The sequence below is a fragment of the Suncus etruscus genome, chromosome 8 (genome assembly GCF_024139225.1).
Source record: "Suncus etruscus isolate mSunEtr1 chromosome 8, mSunEtr1.pri.cur, whole genome shotgun sequence".
Taxonomy (NCBI): domain Eukaryota; kingdom Metazoa; phylum Chordata; class Mammalia; order Eulipotyphla; family Soricidae; genus Suncus; species Suncus etruscus.
Window position 1 is genome coordinate 94,720,360 of NC_064855.1, and position 16,227 is coordinate 94,736,586.

The window sequence follows — 16,227 nt, forward strand, 5'->3', positions numbered from 1 at the left end:
TTACATGTTGTTATCAAATTATCGTCAACACCACTTGTTGATATTCTATTCTGGCCCATTGGTCTCAAAGTCTGTCTTTATTCTAATACCATGCTATTTTTATCACTATGAATTTGTTGTACATTCAAATAGGTAATGAGATGTGTCCCAGTGAAATTCATTGTTTTGAAATAGTATCTTACTTGATCATTTTATTTCAGAAATGACAAGGATAATAGAATCAGTTCATGTCTTCATAACATAATAACATTTCAGGGTGAAGCTTTGGTTCTCTAAGTATAAAGTTTTATAAGTCAGTGTTTAAGCAATTGAAACAACTTTTTGTAGAGATAATTAATTGGAAGTAACAAAAATTGTAATACTCTTGAAAATATACTCAGGTATAAAGTTTGTGAAGTAAAAATAGTTTTTCTACTAATTCATTGTATTCTCCAGGAATTTTAGAAAACCTATTTTAAAAAGTTCTATGTCTTACCAATCTTCTTATATTTAAGAAAAAGATAACTAAAATAGTTAATCAGTTATTCCTATTTTCAATTATTTTAAACAAGTATTATCTCTAATACAAGTTGTTTTTGTTTTTCCACTTAAAGAAATCAAGATCTTGATAAACTCATCAAAGTGAATCCTGAAACTCTCACCAAGAACCGAAGGTATTAGAGCTGTATTAATTTGTGTGCTTTGATGAGGAAATTTTTTTGCTTTATTGCTTCAAGAAAATTAATAAATCTAAGGATCTCACCAAATACACTTTTAAATTAACCTATTGTCTTTCTTCTTTTTCATTTCAAAGGAACCAGGATTTCGATAACCTCATCAAGGTAAATTCTGAAGTCATCAGAAGGAATCACAGGTAACCAAATAGTTATTTTGTTTTCACCTGTTTTTTGCCTCTGGGGAGTGTATTTATAATGTTGCTCTATTGACCCAAAACAAAAGAAAAGCCTATCGCTAATCAGAACTTTCTTTTTCTCCTTTGAACAGCCCAGATTCGGACAATCTTAATAAGGGGAACCCTTCAGCACTCAGAAACTCTAAGAGGTAAGAAACTAACTGGACTAATTTTATATTAGAATTTCTTTCTCTATCTCTCCCCTCTTATTTTTCTTGAGTGTCCTTTAGGGATCAGTGATAGAAAAGTGGGCAGGTGGCCAATTTGGTTTCATTCTGAGCATCTCTAATCCCTTCAGAAGTGATCCTGGAGTGCAGAGTCAGGACAAATCCTGAAGCACCACTGGGTGTGGCTCAACCCCCCACCCCCAATAAAAAAAAAGACAAAAATGAACAAACAAAAAACTGAATGTTCTTTGGTGTTCAGAAGAGAGCACATTTACAACCCATGTATCTCCTGTCAGCAAGGAAACATGCTGCACTCTGCTGGAATCATTTTCACTACCTTGGAATCAGTCTACTTTATATGTGCATTAAGACAAATAGTGGTTTTGTTTTGCTTTGTTTTGCTTTCTAGAAAAAACAGTGTCAGAATGATATGTAAAATGAGTGAAATAAAATAAGAAAAAATGTATCAGAGAAGTGGAATTAAACTGATACAGAGCAACAGAAAAGCTATCCAGAGTTTTAAAAATTAGAGATGAGGCCAGGGAAAAGGACTAGTCTGCTTGTTTTGTATGAACGAAGTTAGGTTTTTGTCTCAGACATTGTCCCCTGAATATCACTAGCACAACCCCTAAGCATCATTAGGGCATGTTATTTGGGGGGAAAGATGTGACCCCCCTCAAAATCAAATTAAAGAAACACAGATAATGTGGTCTTACAACATATTGAAGTAAATTTTAACTTTCAATATCCATGTTAAGTACTGCAAACATTTCAAAATTTTTTTCAAACTTTCTTTTATTTTAAAATAACTTTTATTGTGACCAAAGTGAATATCGAATCTTTCATAGTTATATTTAAGGTACATAGTGACAATGAATCAGGGCTATTCCCACCACCAGCCACCAGGATGCCCTCCCTCCACCCCCGGTTTCCAGCATGCATCCCATATCTCTCTCATTTGACCGCCAGAGTGCTAGTGTAACTGCTCCCCTCTGTGTATAGCTTGTAGATTGGGTATCTATTCTGTTGTCATTGACTTTGGATTTGGTGTACTGCAAACATTTTAGAATTTACTATCTCATGTCCCAGACTACTTTATATTTGAAGACCCTATTGTTACACTGTCCTATATTTATCACTGGAGATACAGTATAGACTATAGAGTATCATTGTGCTAATATTCTGGGATGAAGATAGAAAATTGACAATACAGAAGTATCTCAAACAAGGGAAAGAACAACGATTGCTCTTCTATCTCTTTTTCCCTATTACTTTAGTACTTTACATTGCTTTTTCTCTTTGCTGGCATTTTTCACTCTGGGTCTCTGAAGTCAGAAGGTGTAAAGGAAACCAAAAGTTCATTATACAAAGAGATTAACATTTACTGAGCATTTATGCAGAGGTTCCCAAACTTAATTGATCTGCTAATCCTTTTCCGGGAGGAAAAAAATTTCATTCAGCATCCCTCCCTGAAATCCATACTTTAAAGACTGAATAAACAGAAAGTGGCCCCCAATTGTATCATCCCTCAAATAATTCAGTGCCACCCAAAAGGACGATGTCATCAATTTTGGATAATAGTGGTCTATGTATATTAGATGTTTGTGACCCTGGTGGTGCTCAGAGCTTATTCTTGATTCTGTGCTCAGGGGTCATTGTTTTTGGTGCTTTGGGGAACAAAGGTGTTGCCACGGGGCATCTACATTTTAGCCAAGTATCTTAATTCCTGTACTATCTCTTTAGCTCTCTCTCTATTTTTCCTACAACCACTCCATCAGAAATATATTCATATGGGGCTGGAGTAATAGCACTGTGGTAGGGCATTTGCCTTGCATGATGCTGACTCAGGACAGAACCCATATTCAATACCCAGCATCCAATATGATCCCCTAAGCCTGCCAGGAGCGATTCCTGAGCACAGAGCCAGGAGTAACCTCAGAGCATCGCCAGGTGTTGCAAAACAACAACAACAACAACAACAACAACAACAACACAACAAAGTTCATATGTTCTATATGGAGAAAAGGAAACCGTAACCCATAACTACAATTTTATTGAGGAATAGCCTCAATAAAGAAAACAAGTCCTGGATCTAAACTCGGTCCTTCTGTTGTCTGTACACATTTACAGCCATTAAATACCTAACTATTTATCTGTGGATGTGGACTATGGATATGGAAGGTCAATTATACATCAACTTCTAAGAAACTCTCTATAAAAATAAGGCATTTCCTGTATGTAGATTGGAATACTGTAAAGAAGGAAATTAAAAAGATATTAGCTACCATATTTCTTTCAGATGGTAGCTTGGTCACAAATCTAACCTAATGATGCTTAACTATTATTTTAGTAGTTACAGCAGATTTGATGAAAATCAGATCAGATATGCAAACATCAACATAAAACTGACAAACAGGAAAGACTCAGGTGCCTATGAACAAACAGTGACTTCCTGCAGTTGGTTCAGTAACTCTGCTGCCTGCTTGTTTCAATGGGCGATTTTACGTGCTTCCCAGAGGGAATAACAACCATAAGGCACTTTTACAGCCAATTCAGCTTGACAGAAGCGTTGATTATTTAATAGTGTCACAGCAGTGAATCAGAGGAGTTTTTGTGTGTATGTGACTTTGCTGACATTTCCGGCAGCTGTACATTTAATTCTCAGTGAGGGGTGGGATTAACTTCATTCTTGAATGAGAATGTAAGCATTGCATGCCTTCTAGAGCCACAACAACCCAAACAAAGGCTTTGTGGATTTTCCTCCATTCAGGAGACACTGCAGGACTTCTAGCAGTGAATTTCATATTTTCACAAACATCAAAAGAGAGCTTGCATTTTCCGTAGCTTCTTAAATACTGCTCCTCAAAGGAGATTGAAAAATATGACAGTGTGTGTACAGTTAGACAAAGCAAAAAGTGTTTGAACTGTTTGCTATATTATTCTTCCTATCATTTAAAAGCTTCTTGTGTTCTAAGACACAGCCTTACAGTTATTTATATTACAATGAGATTTCTTTCGTTCTTCCCATCTTCCTATTATATATTTCTCTTATTTCTGCTTAAAACAAAAAGCTGGTGTAAGGAGACAGCAATCTCAACACTTTTTTTTTTTGATTCATCCTCTAATCTCAGTAGATAACTTGAATGTTTCTGTTAGTAACAGGCCCTGCTACTAATACAGTGTAGAATACAGTATAATCCCTTAACTGCTTTCTTTGTTGCTGCTCTTGCTGTCACCCTCCAGTCCATTGGCCATACTACAGTGTTCTTTCTGAAACACACACATGATTTTGTATTCTTTTGATTAAATTATTCTATGGCTTCCACTACCACTGAGCTCCTTAAAGTATTTTCCAAAGTCCAACAGGACCTTGCCTCCAGAGGCTTCCCAATCACTGTGATACCCCAAAATCCACCTAAATACTTTTTCCACCTATACATACCTTCCTTCTCCTCCACTGCAATTACATAAATAACTTCTACTTATTCTATAGAGATCATGCACGTTCTGGGTGGCATGGCTTATAGACAATAACTTCAGCTTATTCTTTCAGTGTAAAACCTTAAATGTCTCATACTTAGTCTTTGGGAAGCCAAAATGACATACTATACCCAAATCATATCCTTTTCTGGATGTCTAAGTTTTCTCTCCTTCCCATCCTGAGCATTTGTCTTTGAGGGAAGCATTTAATCACTTGTCTGACTATAGTTTCTTTTGGTAACATTTATTTTAGGGATTAGAAACATGTCTGTCAGTGCTTGGGGGCACTCTAAAATTGGTATTCAAGAGTCATACCCTGGCAGTACTGGGATAAATGTGGTGTTGGGTATAAAGTCTGGGCTCCTGCATGCATGAGCATTAGTCATCTGAACCATCTCAGCCCTAATTATAGGGTTGCTAAGGGTAAGAGATATATGTCTGTCTGCTTACATCGTTAGAGAGCATATCACAATTCTGGTTCATTTTAAGGTCTTATAAAATATTCTATGAATTAAAAGTCAATTGTAAATTAAGTAAGACCTTATGATAATCCATTTAGAAGTCTATTGCTTTTAAGTTCTAACTGAGTTCTCATCTTTGACACACACTGCAGGAATATGAACCTTTTTACTAGTCAGTCTCCTTGCTTGAGCCAGTGGTTATTTCTTGCTAAAGACAGAATCAAAATGAATCATGAAAGCTAGAGCTGATGAATATCTTGAAAATATCTTTTATTTATTTATTTATTAGTTAGTTATGTAGTTAGTTAGTTAGTTAGTTAGTTTGGGGCCATACCTGATAGCACTCTGGAGTTACTTCTGGCTCTGGCTCTGGCTCAGAAATTGTTCCTGGCAGGTTCAGGGAACCATAAGGAATGCTGGGGATTGAACCCAGGTCAGTAAGGGTTGGCAATGGGTCAGCAGTGTGGAAGATAAACACCCTACCACTGTGATAGCGCTTTGGCCCAACGTCTTACATTTAAATTACTTAAACTACTCAATGTTTCTATGGCTCTGTTAATTTATTTAACACAAATCCTTTAAGACTCCCTGACTGAAACAAATTATAAGATATGTAAATATGGGTCATTTGGCCTGCCAATAAGCATTAAAGAATTATCCTGCTTATTTCACTGTATTTCATACTCCTTACAGGAAGATAAATATTCTTTTTAACTTAAGCTTAATGGCTAAGATTTGGCTCTTGATAAAAGTGCCACAGTAAAATTTTTATGTTGAAGTTCTTAATTTTGCAAAGTGTTAGATACTCTACAGAAGCAATTTAAGTAGCTGTCAAGATAGAAACATATTGTGTCTTTTAATAAATACCTCCCACGCCTTCATATGAGAGGAAGAACAGTTTGGAGTGAGAGATGACTTTTTTTCATGCATAGAAAATCCTAAAGAAAATTGTGTAAAAGACATTATAATACCTTCTTCCATCAAATCTCTCTTTTTCCTTAATCTTCTCTATACAAGGGAATGTTATACTATTTAAGAGAGCAGTAGAAAATAAATTACATTGTAATAACTTATTTTTCAATTTTTTTGAAATTACATTAGAAACACTTTTAGTTCCAATAATTAACATTTCTTTAGTATTTTCTTACTAGATGCAGAGAATTGGAAATTTTTCTCGGAACTCACAAAAATATGAAATGATAAGACCTTCCTTCCAAGGTAGCTGCGTTTGCATATCCCTGTCACAGTTGACTGGGCTTCTATAAAAATCTGTTTTTCACACTTTGACTCACAGCTTTTCATCTTCTGCCACAGTGTAAAAGACACAGTGTAATAGCTATGGTCTTCATTATTGAATTTAAATACTACCTCAATGATGGAACACTTATGAAGAATCTAAAATTTTACTGGAACTTCGAGTTTTACTAATGACTTTTATCAGGAGAACAGCCAAAAAAAAAAAAAAACCTCACATTTTGTGCTTTTGATAATATGTAGCTTTTTACTTGTATTAAATATTTATTTAGTTTTCATTAAAATCTTATAATCTACGGTGTCAAATTTGTTAATTGACACTGTTTGATGAAAACAAAGAATTTGCAAAATTATGAAGCATGAACTCACAATTCAAGAACTCACAGTTATAGCATGAGGGAAGTGTGCATCTTTGCAAGCAAGTGTAGGTTTTACTGTTGACTTATCTACCGAGATTTGGGTTTATAAGATGCCGGTCTTTTTCCTCAGGTGCAAATTTAGTCCTTCTTTCTGATAACAGCTAAGATCCAACATATTGGGTACTAGAGGGAATGGGAAAGGAGGCGAGGTCTGTTGCAAAGTGCCAGGGGAAGAGAACTGTGAGCAACAGACTGAGAAACTAAGTAGTGAGGGACTGAAAAAGATGTGCACTTGGTTGCAAGAACCACTCTAACATGGAGCACATAGCTTAAAATAGGACTTTATTTTCTAACAGATTTCGAGGTCTGGAGGCTGGAAGTCCAAAAATGAAGATGTCAATAGGGTTTGTTCATTCTGAAAGACAAGAGAAAAATTTCTGTGTCAGGCCACTCTTAATTTGTTAAAGACAGCTTTTACCTTGTATCTTCACATTGTTTTTCATTTATTTATTTATTTATTTATTTATTTATTTATTTATTTATTTATTTATTTATTTATTTATTTATTTTTGAGGGGAGGATCACACCTGGCGGTGCTCAGGAGTAATTCCTGGCTCTGTGGTCAGAAGTCGCTCCTGGCAAGCTCGGGGACCATAGGGGATGGGGGTCGCCCTGTGTTGGTCGCTTGCAAGGCAAGTGCCTTACCACTGTGCTATTGTTCCAGCCCCCCACATTGTTTTCCATTTTCATTTGAACCTGTTTCTTCTTTCTACAAGGATACTAGTTATATCTGATTAAGGTCCACCCTAAAGACCTCATTTGAACTTGACTAGCACAATCTGTATCTGAAAAGAATATTTGTCTCTGAAGAGTCAGTCACATACTGACCTGTGGAATCAGGATTCCATTATATCCATTTGGTGTTAGTGGTGATGGGGTGGAATGGATACAATATCCAAAAATAAGTAAACAGTGCAATGGGAAGGAAAGAAGGAAGAAAGGAACGAAGGAAGGGAGGAGGGAGGAGAGGACAAGAGAGAAGAAAAGGAGAGGAGGGGAAAGGAGAGGGATGTTCACAATTCAGAGATAAAATTAAGATAGGCCTTCAGTAATTGACCAAGTTAATGCTACACATTAACTTTGCTGCCCTACCAGGTCTAGGTGATCAGTTGGCCTAGATGTGAGCCTTCACATTCAAGGGCAATATTTTGTCTTTGGAGTCCTTATGTTATTTTTTCCTAGAATTAGGTATGGAAGTAATATACGTCCTCCAGAAAAGGAGAAAAAGATTGTTTACATTAATTTCATTTATGTTTCTTGAATAAATACTATATGCAAAGCCTTGAAAGTGTGATTCTACTCTTAGGTCTAAATAAAATTACTAACTTCCTTAATAAAATGATCCTTGAAAAATGCAAGATTAGTTCTGGAGAAAAATCACTTTCTGGGACAAATTCTAATCCCCTATGATATATACTTCTTAGTGATCTCTCACTACATACCACTGCATCATTATTGCAGTTTGACATTCCAAGAGAGATCAATGTTGGAATACAATTATACTATACTTAAACTTGGGGCCAGAGAGATAGCATGGTGGTAGGACGTTCGCCTTGCATGCAGAAGGATGGTGGTTCGAATCCTGGTATCCTAAATGGTACCCTGAGCCTGCCAGGAGCAATTTCTTAGTGTAGAGCCAGGAGTAACCCCTGAGCACTGCCAGATGGGATCCAAAAACCAAAAACCAAACCAACCAAAAAACAAAACAAAACAAAAAACAATTATACTATACTTAAATTTAATGTATTACCCCAAAGTAATAAAGATTGTTGGGTTTTGGTTTTTGTTGGGGGCCACACTTAGCAGTACTGAGGGCTTAGTCCTGGTGGACTCAGAGAACTAGATGAGGTTCCTGGGATTGATCCCTTGTTGGCCATGTGTTAGTGTTCCACTTACTGTACTATTACTTTGGCCCCAATAAAGATAATTTAATTTATGTAAAAATGAAATCAAATGAGGGTGATATGAAGATTATTTAATTACTAGGTTCTTAACATAATATAGAGGCTTCTAGGATCGTGAATGCAGTTCCAGTAATTAGTAAAGGATCATTAGTGGTTAGAAAAAAAAAGTTTCCTTCTTGTTTTCATTTCTAAATTGAAGGAATCAACCTGAAATGTTGCTTACATAATTCTAGCAGTATGTTGAAGAATTTAGTTGACAGCTTACCTCAGTCCAACAGCATAATCAAATGATTTTAATATTTCTCAGATCTTTATGTAATTCTGTACTCTGTTTATTAATTGTCATTTTTAATTAAAATTTTAATTAGTTAAAATTAAAGTACTTAACTAATTTCTACACTTTTAAAGACATGCAGCTAGAGTTTTAAGTCTAAACTTAACTATTAGTTAAGTCTAACCAAAGAAGCAGCTTAATTTTCAGATATTCCAATTATTAATAGTTTGATTATAAAAAGAGTAATATGAGAACTAATCATAGTATTTTCATTCTTATTAATTTTTTGAATTTTATAATTCAATATATAATAACTTCATTTAAATCTACTTTTATTATACTTCTATCAGTGATTATTATTTAATTCATCCATAAGTGCAGTTACCATGCATAGGAATTTTATTTGAATCAACTCATTCATTCTTGCCATAACTTTATGAAATTAGATATTATTGTACTGGTTTGCAAAAGGCAACTTAAAACTGTTGATGAACTAATCTAAAGAAGTAAAAGAAGAGGTGAATGCATTCTTCTAATTCCTTATACTGTTTCTGATTAATGAGTTCATGGCAAATATTTTCCAAACTCATGATAGAAATGAACATTTTTGTTTTTTTAATGTTTTACTTATATAAGTTATTTAAATATATAAATAACTAATTTTCATACACAAAACATAGAGGACATTAAATTTTATAAAAGTACTGCAGATCATTAAGCAGCTCTTAAGGATATCCTCATGTCATTTGTGGGTTTTTTTGTTTTTGTTTTGTTTGGTTTTGTTTGGTTTTTGAGTCACACCTGGCAGTGCTCAGGGGTTACTCCTGGCTCTCCACTCAGAAATCGCTCCTGGCAGGCTCGGAGCACCATATGGGATGCCAGGATTCAAACCACTGTCCTTCTGCTTGCAAGGCAAATGTCTTACCTCCATGCTATCTCTCTGAGGTCCAATGAGAAAATCCATGTGAAGTGTAGTCAGAACTTGGTGAATGGACAGTTCTCATTAAAAGTTTGCTGAATGGAAATAGACATTATGTTTTTTTTTTGGGGGGGGGCTACATCTAGAGGTATTTGGGGGTTACTTCTGGTAGGCTCAGAGGAACATATGGGATGTCAAGGATCAAACCTAGTTTAGATATGTGCTAAACAAATGCCCTCTTCGCTGTACTATTGCTCCAGAACCCAGGATTTTTCTAACTAGTGCTCTCAAGCCTTCCAGAATATTAGCTCTTGATTTCTCTCTTCAGTGCTCTCACTTATTATCAGGTTCTTCCTATTTTATATCCTCATAGGCCACAAATAACTGCATAAGATTATGTACTGATTTGAAATGATTGCTCTAATATTTATTTGTATTGAATTATATTGTAGTCAAATTCTGAAATTATATATATGTGTCTACCTATTACATTTACATATTCTCTATTTTTCCAATAGGGACCAGGACACCAAAAATATAACTGAAGTGAATTCTACTGTGTCTAAAAATAAGAACGGAAGGTAAGGCTTATTGCTTTTTTCTATGAATTCCATGTAAACTTATGTAAATGATGTAACTTTAGAAAACTTGCTGAAGGATTGACTTGTACGATGGCATTTTAAAAACAGAATATCTTAATACAAGACATGATACAGGTGCTTAATGATTGCTACCAAACATTGAACAAAATCTAGATCCTGTTAAAATTTTTGACTAAGGGTCTAGTGTTCCATAGCTTGATTGCAAAAAGGCATCATGGAAATTTAAAGCTCTGCACTTGGACTGTGAAGATTTATTTTTACTTACTGTTGCTTGGGAGGTTTTCAGCAGTACAGAAAGTGCTCTGGGGATCTCTTCCTAGGATACCTAGTTCTAAAAGAATGCACGGATTTATCATGGCCACAAGGCAGGACCTAATTTTGAAATTCTTCACACCAGAGTGTAATGACTTTAATACCGTTGTACTTAGCTTCTTTTACAAGGAAGGTTAGATAGAAATTCTATTCCACTGTTATAAACTGCTTAAATTAGAAAAGAATTTTAAAAAATTTATGTTTTGCTATTCTTCCCCCTACATATGGGTTAGAGGGACTTTTAAAAACAGGAGTTAGCTGCTTTTCCTGTTAGATTTTTGCTCATATAAAGGAATTTAGTTCAGTAAATAAATTATTATATTGAATCACCATGAGATACACAGTAGTAAAGTTATTCATGGTTGAGTTTCAATCATACAACGTACAACACCCTTCACCAATGCACATTTCCTGCCACTAATGTTCCCAGTTTTCCTCCCACCTTCCTCCTTACCTGCCTCTGTGGCAGACATTTTCTTCTCTCTCTCTCTCATTCTCTCTTCCTTTTAGGCACAGTGGTTTGCAATATTATTACTGTTTACTGAAGGAATATCATGCATATCACTATATCTCCTTTCAAGCCCCAGTTCATATGGTCCCTTCTCTGCCCTAACTGCACTCTTCCTCTATTTGTGGAAGCTTTCTACCATGGAAGAAATGTATTGTTGATGCTATAACATATGTAGAGAGTGGAAAAATAGGAAAAGACTTGGGAGGCCTTTTTTTTCCCCCAGAATGTCTCTAAAATGCTAAAAGCCAGAGAGATAGATTGAGAGGTTGGAACATGTGCTTTGCATATGCAGGAGGCCTCCCTAGCACTGCTTGTTTCCCTATGCTGGAGGCAATGTCTCCTATGGCACTAAGCCAGGAATAGCCGCTGAGCACAGCCAGGTTTGGCTCCCAAGAAAATAACAATAAAAAAGATTCTTGCATCTCTGCTAGAGCTAGGTTTTCTTTCATAGTTTATTTGTGCTGTATATAATTTGATTTAAATATTTTAAAAAATGTTTATTTTTCTACAATGACTTATTTTAATAATTAGACAGAAAATCTACTAAAATTTGTAAGTAACTCTACTTATGCATTTCCTGGTATCATTCTAGCTCAACATGGCTTGTGAAAATCTGCCTTAGCACTTGATGATATTCTATATGCCACAAATAATAAGGTGTGCTCAAACATTTTCTCCTTTAAAAGCTGTTTGAAAAAGGAAAGAACAACCCATCTGAGGATGATCAGACTGATTAAATTTTACTCTCCTTTGGTTTTGTATATCTCTCCTATTTCAGAATTTACTAACCTGGAGAAAGAAAGGGGCCTTTCATGACTTATTCAGCTTTAAAATATTCTTTTTCATAAAGAAAGCAAAGATGCCTACAATTTGTTAATCATAACAATGTTTTTGAGTAGCGAACATCTAGCTCAGAGTTATACAATGTCAAATTATTGCCTCTTATTAAAAATGAAATAAAATTGTAATTTTTGTAACAACCTACGGATAATTTTCATTAAGCTGATAAACTCTTCGATATATTGCCATGAGACTCTTTGTTTTAAAATGGCCCTGCTAGTGAGAAATGTTATTGGAGTCCATTTCAGATGGTTTTCCCTTGAAAAAAAAATGTGTTCTATTTTTGTGTTAGCTAATGTGACACTTGCCAATCTATTTTTATGGGCAATACAGTATTTGCTGTGCGAGAAGTAAAATTGCACTTATGTTATATCTGTGCATTGTGCATAAACCAGGCAAACATAAAGTCATTGTGAACAAAAGTGTTTATTGAACAGAATTTTATTTTTATGTATTTTTGTGTCTTTTGTTTTAGTTTTGGGGTCTCCTAAACAGCTCAGCTGAGATTCTTGGCCATATTGGTCAGTGATTTGATTTAAGGGCTGAAGGAGGTGGTGCTATTTCTGTTCTTCAGGCCAGGATTAATTACACAGATCACCCCAGCAATATTGCATGGGGTCTACAAGTCTGGTGATGCTCAGGGGACTTGGGGACTATGCCCAGCAGTACTCAGGGGTCAACCCTGACTAGAATTTTATTTTTTTTTTACCTATTTATTTGATTTTGGGGTCTGGTGATGTCTAGGGCTTTGAAAACCTAGGTGAAGTTCAGGGTTTGTTCACAGTTCTGAGCTCAGGGATTACTTTTGGCATGGCTCAGGGGAGTATATAGGATTCCGAGAATGGAATCCATGTTGGCTATGTGCAAGGCAAGCACCTCACCTGCAGTACTGTTACTCCAGCCCCTAAACAGAAATTTTTTGGGAGGTTTGGGCACATTTTGTGGTGCCTAGGGCTTATATTTCTGGCTCTGTGCTCAGAAATCACTCCTGGCAGGCTTTAGGTCCATATGGAATAGCGGGGATTGAACCCAGATCTGTCTTGTTGGCTTCATGCAAGGAAATTGCTCTACCACTGTGCTATCATCACTCTGGCCCAGAAATATTTTTGCTTTTATTTTTGTTATTTTGGTCTTATAGTTTATTAACAATTATTTCTCATGGAGATAATTTCAACACAATTTCAATTTCACCTATTCATCTCCCTCCCCAAAAGTCCCCACTCCTCCCTCGCACACACCTACCAAAATAATTGTGTCAGTTCCCTTGTTATGTTGTTTTTGGTCTGAATAGATATTTTTAATTCTTTATTTAAACACTGTGGTTACAAAAATTTTTATACTTGGGCTTCGTCATAGAATATATACCACATTCCAGTAATATGATCTCCAGCCACCAATGTCCCCCCATTTCCCTCCCTTAACCTAACACCCTGCTTGTCTCTTAGACAGGCATTCTGCCTCTCTCCCTCACTATAATTGTCATGGTAGTTGTCACTGTAGTTAGTGCTCTAGCTGCATTCACCATTCTTTGTGGCAAGCTTCATGTCATGAGCTGGTTCTCTCAGCATTCAGCTCTATTGTCTCTGGATATTATTGTCATACTATCTTTTATTTTTCTTATATCTCACAGATGAGTCAGACTATTCTATGTCTGCCCCTCTCCCTCTGGTTTATTTTATTCAGTGTAATAGTTCATCCATGTAATAGGAAAATTTTATAATTTCATTTTTCCTAATAGCTGCATAGTATTCTATTGGATAGATTTAACACAGTTTCTTTAGCCACTCATCTGTTGTTGGGCACCTGGAATGTTTCCAGATTCTGGCTATTGTAAATAGCACTGCAATGAACATAGGAGTGAAGAGGGCATTTTTGTATTTTGTTTTTGTGTTCCTGGTATGTCTATAGAAGTGGCATTGCTGGATAACATGGGAGTTTAATTTCCAGCCTTTGAGGAATATTCATATTGTTTTCCAGAAAGGTTAGTCTAGACGGCATTCCTTCCAGCAGTGAATGAGAATTCTTTCTCCCCACATCTACACTAGCACTGCGTGTTCTTATTCAAGATACCAGTGTCTGTGGCATGAGATGGTACCTCATAGTTGTTTTAATTTGCATCTCTCTGATGATTAGTAATGTGGAACATTTTTTTATTGTTCCTTTGGTCATCTGCCTTTCATCTTTAAGGAAATGTCTATTCATATCATCTCCCCATTTTTTGATGGGGTTATATTTTTTTCTTTTTAAGTTCTGTTAGTGCTTTGTATATATCTTAGATATTTGCCCATTGTTAGATAGGTTTTGGCTGAATACTTTCTCTCATTCTGTAGGTGACCTTTGTATCCTACTTACTGTTTCCTTTGAGGGGCAGAACCTTCTTCTCAGTTGAATATAGTCCCATTTGTTTAATCTCTGCTTCCAATTGCTTGGAAGTGGTGTTTCCTCCTTAAAGATGCCTTTAGCTTCAATGTCATAGAGTGTTTCTCCTACATTTTCTTCTATATACCTTATGGTTTGGGGTCTGATATCAAGATCTGTAATCCATTTGGATTTAATCTTTGTTCTTGGTGTTAGAGGTCTGAGGTCACTTTTTTTGCTTGCAGCTATCCAGTTAATTGTATCAATACCACTGTTCAAGAGACTTTTTGTGCTCTATTTTGCATTTATTGCCCCTTTATCAAAGATTAATTGATAGTATGTTTGGGGTCAGAATAGATTTTTTTTTAATTTTCTTCTTTTCTATTTTTTAAATAAATTTTTATTGTGGCCAAAGTGAATTGCAAATAAGCAAAAACTTAACAGGTTCTAATTTAAGTGCTAAATACTATGTTTGCTTTCTCAGGCTAGAAGGCCATACCAGGGGATCCACTAATGCTCTAAACAATCAAACCACAAGAACTACTGCTAATTCTTATGAAACCAGAAAAAAGCTCAGGTATTATGATCAATATAGTATGGTCAAATATCAGACAAGTAACAGGCCTGTTCTCCCATTAAAAATATGAATATATCCTATATACACCCTTTATTTAGATACTTCATTTTAGATGTGGTTGTAATTCTTCCCTTAATTAGTATCTGTACATAAACAATTCTACACTGAGGTATAAATTCAGCACCTTGGCAGTTGGTAGGTTGTATCATCTGGAGGAGAAATCGTAAGATTTAATTTTTCCAGAGAAAGTAAATTTTGAGCATGATTGCCATCTGGGTGTTCACATTCTGCAGGTAGATTTAAAGGTTCCATTAAATCAGATATTATCATGTTAATTGAAACCTGCTTTTCCTTTGAGATATGTGACATGAGATAGGGACATGAGAAAAAGAGCCCTGTACATATATCACATATATATTTAAAATCACCTTCATGCCCCTCAGAAAATTTCATGAGTCACCAAGTTTTATAGTCATAACCTGGAAGAACATGAAAGTTAAAGGACTGGAGATAAAAGTTAAGGCACCTTTCTTTGCATGTGACTAACCTGAATTTAATCCCAGCATGCCATATGGTTCCCTGAACACTGCCAGGAGTGTTCTCTGAGCACAGAACAACACCAGGTGTGGCCATGAAACAAATAAAAAAAAGACCATGGAAGTTAAAAACAGAGTGGGAGACATGACAAAATTTTGCAGAGATGGCTTAATCTCACTTGATCACATGGATTTCAAAGGTTATAAGTAGTTTGCAAGGAAGGTGTGAGCATTATTTTTTGCATCACGTTGGAGAATAGCCTCATTATTTTGATTATTCTTGTAAATGAGCTTTAAACACAATGAGCCAAAGAAATGGCTCAAAGGACTGGAGTGCCTGCTTGACATGTGGGAGCCTGGACTTCAATACCAGATCTGAAATGATTCCCCAAGCACACTGAAGACAATAGTCAACCACCAAACTTAGAGTAGTCTCTGATCATTACTAGGCTACCACCAAAACAAAAGGAACAAGATAAAGGAAGATGAAATAAAATGGTTTACAAGCTATATAAAGGGGAACTTTTACACTAGCAGTCCAGGGGGGCAAAGGAGGGAGGTATGGGATGCATGCTGGGAACAGGGTGGAGGGGGACAACACTGGTGGTGGGAATGGCCCTGATTCACTGTCACTATGTACCTTAAATATAACTGTGAAAGACCAATGTGTAATTCACATTGGTCACAATAAAAATTATTTAAAAAAATCTTTTTTAAAAAA

The 16,227-nt window shown here is 35.8% G+C and overlaps 1 protein-coding gene across 1 annotated transcript in view; it reads left to right on the top strand.

Moving 5' to 3' along the window:
* SCEL (sciellin) overlaps nt 1-16,227 on the top strand; it is a 120,638-nt gene that overhangs the window by 66,419 nt on the left and 37,992 nt on the right. Inside the window, 5 exon segments of the mRNA XM_049778506.1 lie at nt 594-653; nt 794-853; nt 985-1,041; nt 10,289-10,351; nt 14,878-14,970. Coding sequence (XP_049634463.1) covers nt 594-653; nt 794-853; nt 985-1,041; nt 10,289-10,351; nt 14,878-14,970 — 333 coding nt within the window.